Source organism: Prunus dulcis, chromosome 4 (assembly GCF_902201215.1).
Source record: "Prunus dulcis chromosome 4, ALMONDv2, whole genome shotgun sequence".
Taxonomy (NCBI): Eukaryota; Viridiplantae; Streptophyta; class Magnoliopsida; order Rosales; family Rosaceae; genus Prunus; species Prunus dulcis.
In genome coordinates this window covers 11,053,288-11,062,008 of record NC_047653.1, presented here as the reverse complement: position 1 = coordinate 11,062,008, position 8,721 = coordinate 11,053,288, and the positions used below count along the sequence as shown (strand labels likewise).

Sequence of the window (8,721 nt, the reverse complement as noted above, 5' to 3'; positions counted from 1 at the left end):
GAAAATTTGTCTTAACTTGAAAACATCTGATCTCAAATTCAAATCATATAACACTTTAATAATGTGTGCGTGAAAATCACATCTGCCTGACCTACCCTAAAAACCTAACTCATGAACCCATCTTCCCCTTGAATCCTTGTTTATTAGTAGCCCCACTCCTACTACTGGGGCTATCATTTGAATTTGGTGCATGTGGGCCCACTAGATGAGTGTTGAGCTATAATGAAAGAGCATGTAAAGGATGGCCAGTTTCTAGGCCCAATTGCAAGTTGGGTTGTACCCATATATTTGCACAAGTTTATTGTCCATAGGGCACAAGCAAATAAAAGATCAATTAAAATAACTTTTCAATTTTTTTGCAAAGTTTGATGGCATGTTTTGTTTATCCAAAATTGAAATAAGATTGAACCAAAATGGGGAAAAAAATAATATCAGAATAAGAAAGAATCATAATTGGCGTTTTCTAAAACGAGATGTTTGCTAATTAGAATGAGAATAAATTTGATTACTAAAACTGATTTTGATAGTACATGCCATATGCTGTTAAACGTACAACAAGAATTTCTCACATTTCCTCGCATGAGAAATGTTTTTTTATTTTTATTTTTGTCAAAGGTTTGAAGATTTTATTCAAATATGAAAAGTATCGTTTGCATCAATGACTAACAAGTTAAAGACAACCACACCAGACTTGCAGGTTTGGGTACCTCTGTTTCTGCCGTGTCACGGTAAATTTTTATTGCATATTTGAATACATGTGTTTTTGATTGTTTGTTCAGGGATTTTAATTATTTTTTGGGTTGTGCATTTTTTTTTTATATCAATTCAACTTGTTGCGTTTAGTTGCTTCGTACTTATTTTTGTTTATCTTATCAGTAAAATAGTATCGCTATTTTATTCCAAAAAAACTACAAATTCTCACTCTATAGGGAATTTCTATCACTAGATATTTATTGTCCAAAATGGTAAAATGACAGCAAATCCCATTAATATTTAGTTACTCACAGCATATTTCATTTCATCCCCCAACTCATCGGATTTGGTAAGACTTCACACTCCGCGCGTACAAGATTCCCTTTTGGCAACTTTTCAAGATGGGCAGTTTCGTACTTTCACACGTCATGCAAATCCACATCTACAGATCTAGCTAGCTCATCTGATCTGATCGATAACGAAACGTGGCGTAACAGAACACGTGTTTATAATCTTCGCCACGAGAGAGAGAAGATTTCGCCAAACGCAAAGCCAAAAACGGCAGCTGCCCCTACACACAGTACTTATCGCTGACGCCAAGGCCCTCAGTACTACGTCGTTTCGTTTCGAGTAACCGAAGTTTCCTTGTACGTATCGAAATTTATCACTTGTCAGAGTCGTTTTATCTTTTTACCAGGGCCGGTAAATCTAGCGCCATGTTTGGTACTCCCCGAAATGTTTATTTCATTTCTGGTACATTTTCTCTTTAAAAAAAATAATTTCAGAAAAACAAGATAAATAATATATGAATTGTTGTACTATTTTTCTTGTGATTCTAAAATCAAAATTTTGAATATTTATATATTAAATATAGGCACTACAAACCTTTAAAATATATTTTGGTATTTCAATTAAAAAAAAAAAACTCTTCATTACGATTTAGGAAGTATCTCTTGACTAAAAGTAGCTCATTATTATTTTTAGGACATTTCCTATTGAAACGAACGATAGTAGATTAAACACATACACTACACGAATGTAGAACTCGAACTCAGAATTTTTCCCAAAGAATAATTTACTCTAAATCATTACATTAGTGGTTATTTTGCCACTTTTTATTATTTTGTAACTGGAGGCAGGAAACCGTTCCATTTAGTCCAAGCATAATTACTGATTGTAGAAGGTAAAACAAAGCCAAAATAATCTGCTTCACCTGAAATGTCTCTCCCTAAATAAATACAAAGTAAATATAGTCACTCACTTCTCTCTTTCTCTCTCTCGAAAATTGGAACAAGAAAGAGAGACTTTGAAGGGAAGGAAAAAGGGTGGGTCTGAAGAAGAGAAGGGGAAATAATAAAAGGAAAGGAGATCTTGACCATAATATTTTTTTTTTCATTTCTGGGTTTTTCCTAAACTAGGTTTTGGGGGCCCTTTTCTTTACAAAAGGATATTCTTTGTCTCCCTCTCTCTCTCTTTTACTGCTTCCGTCTGTTTCTGTTTCTGGTAAGAATCCCTTATTTTCTCAACCTCTCTATCTCCCTCTGGCTTCAATTCTGTTTTCTTCAATTTTTTTTTTTTTTAAATTTTGGTTAATGGGTTAATCCGATTGCTCTCAATTGTTCTTGGTAAAAGAATTGTGTTTAGATCAGATATTTTGGGTTAATTTTTTTGGATTTTGTTGCTTGTTTGATGTAAGTCCCGATCTTTTTGAATGTATTGAATCTGTCATTTAATGCGTTTTTCTTTGCTATCGTTGTGCTTCTTGATTGCGATACGGGCGTAACTGTTCAGATTTGTTTGTTCTTTCCTTGAAAAATCATAATTTTTTTTCTTGAATGAAAAATCAATAGATTGAATGCATCTAGAGGCTGCACTTACATCTTTTGAGTGTTGGGGTAATTTTGTATTTGTTTAGTTTTTATGATCTATGAAGCTTTTAGTTGCTCATGCACTCCAGATAATGCTTGATTTTGATTCAAATTTTTTGATTTGTTTGTTTTGATGATCTGAATTGAAGTCGGTAATTTTCAGATTAGTTAGGTATTCATATGATCGATTAAAATGTGATATCTTGAAGCATATGCCGGTTAACCCTGTGATCTATTCAACTAGAAGCCCGCTAAATCAAATCTAGATTTGGACTGGGTTTTCGTTATTTTTCTTTATATAACATGATATTGCCTTTTACATCAGGACTTTCGGTTTCTAAGGCTGTTCTTTGGCGGAAGGCATGGGTGTTGAAATTGTGGGATTTGAGGCGGTCCAAGGACCAGCGGGGGCTATGACTGAAGGAGGGCATTCTGCCAACGAAAATGGGAAATTGGATCAAGGAAATGAGCCCATAAAATTTGGATCACATGGTGATGAATCGGTTAAAAAGGAAGTGAACGAGGTTTCAGTTGCAAATTTCCCGAAGGATGCAGTTGATGAGTGGCCTGCCCCAAAGCAGACTCATTCTTTTTATTTTGTCAGGTACCAGACATATGATGATCCAAAAATAAAAGCCAAAGTTGACCAGGTTTCTAGAGAGGTGGAGACTAGGAATAATGCCCGATCTCAGATCATTGACGCATTAAAAGCAAAAAGGGTGAGTTGAAGCTTATGACTTTATTCGTGAATCTCATTTGTTCTTTTGAGATTTTTATTCCTTAATAGTATTAAATGCGGTTGATATACGATCGTAGAACTATAAAATTTATGCTCAAAGACACCCATGAATGCATAAATTTTCATTTGGAAAACACTAGAGAACATCTGCAACTCTTCTTTAATCAAATCTTTCATTTCATCTGCAAAAATTTAGAGACAAAAGGCAGAGGGGATGCTATGGTTGCATGTATAGTCACGCCAAAGTTACCAGTTTTTAAGTGGAAGACCAATTGAGAGATTCAATGGAGAAGAAAAGAGATGTTTAAAACTTATAGTAATGAATAAATTGTCAGAAGTAGTAGAAGCTAATCAGGTATTGGTACTATAGAAGAACAGCATAGAAACATATAGAGGCGAGTCTTTATGCTTTTTCACAAGCGGTCCTCATAGCTTTCGTAGTAAGCTATTGACACTAGTTGTAAGTTGGCTTTCTTTTGTACAATTGGCAAATGGGTTGGCAGGTAGTTAGATTTTTGAACTAGCTTTCTACCAATGCGAAAAATACGAAATTGATCATAAAGTTGATGTGAAAAATGAATGTATACTGCATGTGTGTGCACATACATTATATGTGTATATATAATATCACTGCTATTATGATGAGCAGATTCCTCTGGTTTTCATACTTCTCTGTTTTTCTGAAGTGTCCCTCTTATACATCACTAACTAAATAACGACAATTTTGTTTTTTGAAAAAAAAAAAACCATCCTTTATCCTACCTAAACTACTACCCTAGTTTGTGTGAACACACATATGTTGACTTTTAAAGAAGTTTTTGGACTTGTTCGATCTTTTATGGAAATATGTTATAGATTCAATTCAGTGTCGTACTTGTTCAATATTGTGTTTTGTTCCGTTCTATAACAATGTTGGGGTGCCTGTTTGCTCAAGCTGATCTAAATTAATATGCAGTATCAAAATGAAAAAATATGGAAATAAGTTGATTGAATGGATTTATTTATTTAAATTTTAGAAGAATGAACCTCTGATTTCACTGTATTGTCCCCCTCCTCTTTTTTCTACAGACCGATAGAGGAGAGTTGGTTGAGCAGATTAAGGCTCTGAGAGATGACAACAGGCAGATTAGATCAATTGTGGATGAGAAGTTTAAGGATTTACAGCCTCTGCAGCAGGCACTCGGACAGCTGCGCAGTGCAGACCATGCTAGTCGTAATGGTGGTTTGTGTTCATCTGAGGAAGAGCTCAACAGTCGTGTATGCTTTCTTTTTTAAGCTTTTTCCAGCTCTGAATCCATCAGTTTGCTCTTTTGACTTCTTGCCTTTTTCACTCTTTAAATACTGTTGGAAACAGATCCAGGGGTTGCAGTATATCATACAACATGAGAGCATTGAATTGAAGGAGGAAAAGAAAATACTTAAAGAGATCAGAACTCTTGAGAGCACAAGGACACAAGTTATTGCTAATGCTGCCATGATAGCAAAGATTGAGAAAGTGGCTCCCAAAGAGGCCCTTCAGGACCAAGTTAAAGTAAGGGGATTTTGATTTGACTTGTATCTTTTTGAGCTTTTTATGTTTCAATCCGTTCATGAATTGTGCAGAATCTCATAATTATGTAAGGTATACTAATCATTTGCAAAATCGTGTGTTTGTAGCTTATGGGTGGTGATTTAGATGGAGTGAAAAAGGAGCAACAAGCAGTTAGGTCCAAAATTAAGCAACTCGATGATGCAGTGAAGGCCATAGATAAGGAAATTTCATCATTACAGGACGAGCTGAGTATTGTGACTGAGAAGAGGGACAAAGCACGTGATAGCATTTTTCAACTTCGGAAACAGCGTGATGAGGATGTAAGTTTTACTTCATTTTTGGTTCCCCTCTCTCTCTCTCTCTCTCTCTCTCTCTCTCTCGTGCCGATTATCAAAAGCTGTGGATTTTCCCAGTTGTGTACGAGTTAAATTCACTTTATTTTTGTTAGTCAAAATCTCGAAGTATTGTTTGTTATTTCATCAATATTGCAAGCCAGGTTCCTTGTGCTTTTGTTGTAACTATGTGGCCAAAATGGTGCTAGATGAATGATTGGGTCAACTGTAAGTCTCTAATATTGGGATGTTCTGATCTTATTGGTTTGTTAACTTTCCACTGCAAACAATTATTTTCAGAACCGCCTGTTATGCTGAAAGAAGCATTTTTTTTGGGCGCGGAAAGGTTCAAGGAAAGGTTGGGTATTTACGTACATAGATGAAGTTTTAGTGATTGAAATGTACTGGATGAGTAGTAGCAAGTGAATAGTTTTCTTATGTTTCCTCTTTTGGCTTTTACTTTACAATCCAATATGTTTATTGTTGAGAGGGGTTTTTTGAAGCTTTAATTGAATCTTTTCAACTAAGGTTGTCACATTTCCTTTTGCGATCTTTGAAGGGTTTTGGATTCACACTAGGTTAATATGCAAAGTGTATATTGGAATAGTCATCTCAGTCCAACATTTCTGTTCTTTTGTATAAAGATACATTTTGACTTTGCTCATTGCTTGACTCTCTCTCTCTGTCTCTGAAAATTTATACATGGGTCATAAATTGTCATTTACTGTAGGGAGGGTAGTGCTGAATCTGAAAACATGCTCAAATCACTGGTTGCATTCACTTTTTAATTCAAACAGTCAAAAGTTGCTGGTAATTAGGGTTACGTATGCTTTCTATTTATTGCTTCTCATTTGTACCTTGTTTACTGGTTGCTTATAACTCGTGTTGTTTTCGTTTCTTGTTGGCAACATTTTGCATCAGTCCTTTTTTCTTCTTAAAAATTTAGTGTCTTGTGGAGTTTACTTATAATAGTTGAAAACTGCTGAGGGATGTGTTTGAAGAATCATGTTGGAATTTGGAAATTTTGTATGAAATCTAGTTGAATTTTATTCTGTTTTTGGTTTAAAAGAGTTTATTCTTTTGGTAGATAACCACTCATTAACTATTTTGCAATATGATTTTTTAAAATTGTAAATGCGCAAATTGGTAAACCATTTTATTTGTTTCAGATCTCTCACTTGTGCTTACCTCTGTGTCTGATTTGCTTTTTTCTTAATATAGTATATGGTATTTTCTTACAAACAGGAAAATTGTAGGCATGCCAAAGTAGTATTTTCTTAATGCCCACATCATTAAGTTACCCTTCTGACATGAATGGTTGTATTTTATCTATGTATGTGATGGTCACCCTTTAATTAATTTGAACTGATTTTCAGAATGCCTGCTTTTACCAAAGCCGTATGCTTTTGACCAAAGCGAGAAATCTTGCTGTTACAAAAGATATTAAAGCACTTGAAGAACTTTCTCATGCAGAGGTTTGCCAAATGCAAAATGAATATTTTCATTGTTTATACTAAGTTAACTCCACCATTATCAATGTAGAAGCTGCATTCTAAATTAATTTTTTTTTTTTGGTTAGGTTGAGAAATTTATGGCCCTCTGGAACAGTAACAAGGATTTTAGAGATGATTATGAGAAAAGAATTTTGCCAGCTCTGGATAGGCGGCAAATGAGTAGGGATGGGCGTATAAGAAACCCAGATGAGAAGCCATTGGTAGCTGTGGAAGCATCTGGAGCCCCTGTAGTAGAGACAGCATCAAAAGCTAATTCAAAACCAGTTAGGGAAGATACCAGATCTGCTCCACCGGATACTTTGCCTGTGCAGAAGGCTCAGAAAGATGCCAAAAATAAAGCAACGGGTCCAAAATCTGTTGAAGAGCATATTGATGTAGCAGACGAGGATATATCTGGGCTTGAAAAGCAGACAAAGGAGAGTACCCCAAAAGACAATAAAGTTGATGCAGAAAAGTTGAAGGAGTTGAAAAGACAAGAGGAAATTGAAAAAAATAAGCAGGCCTTGGAAAGGAAGAAGAAGAAAGCAGAGAAAGATGCAGCTAAAGCAGCTATTAGAGCTCAAAAGGAAGCTGAAAAGGCTGAAAAGAAGCTTAAGGAAATTATTTATTTATTTGTTTATTCTTGTTACTTGCTCTTTGTTAATCTGCTTGAAGTTAGAAACTGACATTAGTTACCAATTCAACTTCACTCAGGAGCGTGAAAAGAAGGCAAAGAAGAAGGGTTCATCTGCACCTGAGACCCAACCTGAGGAGCCGACAGAAGCAGTTGCTGAGGCTGCAGAACCAGAAAAGGTAACTGAAAATGTTGAAGCTCCTGTCCTTGCAAAGGCTAAGGTGCAAAAGGATAGCAATCTGAGAAATAGAGGTCGACCAAGAGGTACAGAGTCACTTCCGAAGGCCATTCTGAAGCGGAAGAAGTCGAGTACTAACTATTGGTTATGGGCTGCACCTGCTGCTTTCTTAGTTGTGTTTTTTCTAGCACTCGGTTACCATTATCTTCTTTGAGGAACTTAAACGGGAACAAGGTAGAGAAGGGTCGAGATCTAAAAGTTTTCTGCTTGAGAAGCACGCAAATGACTAGGTCTTTCTATTAGTTAAAGTAAGTTGTTCCTGTTCTTTACATCCTGTGTCAGGCTCAGGATGGACTCAAAACTCATAATGTTGGTGGTAGCTCAGTCGAAACTATCTTTCAATGGAGAAGAAGCATACATTTGGTTTTGTTGATGTAATTTCAAATTTTGACTCTCCCCTTTTCATGGATGTTATCTTTATCGAAGCTTGAATGGTTTTGCCATTTTATTTTTATTTTTGGGTTAGCCAGATCAATATAAATATGGGGATGGTAAATGCACTCCAAAACTAACTTCCCTACGCGCATGCACTAAGCTTATTAGTTGTATCTGCAATGTTGAAGATTTAGGTATAGTGCATCAGTAAAGCTCAGTGCTTTTTCTCCAACTTGCATGAATAAGGGAAAATCACATGTTTAGGACAATTTTTTTTTTCTTTTTTTATGTCATATGTATCCATTAATTAGTAACACGAAGGGTGGATAAATAACCGGGTAACTGAATCAACTTGCACTACCCGACTTGGTCAGTCCGGTGTGCTTCACTCCACTTTTTGGCTCTTATTATTTATGAGTTCAAACTATTCTAATGTACGGAACTCGGATGCAACTCGGATGCAAGGACTTTGTACACTGTTTTTGCGCCCATAATGTCTATTTGTATTGGATGGCTCGTCATCTATGGAATAGTCGCCCCTAATGTCTAATTCTTTTTGCATTCATACTAGCTTATCCGTCTTACGAGTTAACCGATATCCGTTGTCTAGGCTGTGTTGGGTAAATCCATTCTATATAATTAAGAATATATAAAGTTTTTTGAGTACAAGCGATAGTCTAAATTATAGGGGAGAATGAATTTCTCACATACACACACCAAAACAGTACTATCCCTTATACAAGAAAGTTTTTTCTTTTTGCCATGATAGGGTAGAATGAAGCGAAAGGTGATGATTTAACGGAGGAGGAGTTGGGGAG

General features: G+C 35.8%; 1 protein-coding gene across 2 annotated transcripts; it reads left to right on the top strand.

Annotated features, from left to right (window-relative positions):
• The first annotated feature begins 1,890 nt into the window (after positions 1 to 1,890).
• LOC117624161 (proton pump-interactor 1-like) lies at positions 1,891 to 7,982 on the top strand. 2 transcript variants are annotated; one of them, XM_034355302.1, is made up of 8 exons: positions 1,891 to 2,196; positions 2,887 to 3,280; positions 4,369 to 4,557; positions 4,655 to 4,831; positions 4,957 to 5,151; positions 6,540 to 6,638; positions 6,743 to 7,273; positions 7,371 to 7,982. In XM_034355302.1, exons 2-8 carry the CDS (start codon positions 2,924 to 2,926, stop codon positions 7,680 to 7,682), a joined length of 1,860 nt encoding a protein of 619 aa, XP_034211193.1. In that variant the 5' UTR covers positions 1,891 to 2,196; positions 2,887 to 2,923; the 3' UTR covers positions 7,683 to 7,982. The 2 variants fall into 2 exon arrangements, with proteins under 2 accessions (XP_034211193.1, XP_034211194.1); XM_034355303.1 differs by lacking the exon at positions 1,891 to 2,196 and adding an exon at positions 2,266 to 2,384.
• Positions 7,983 to 8,721: the final 739 nt, after the last annotated feature.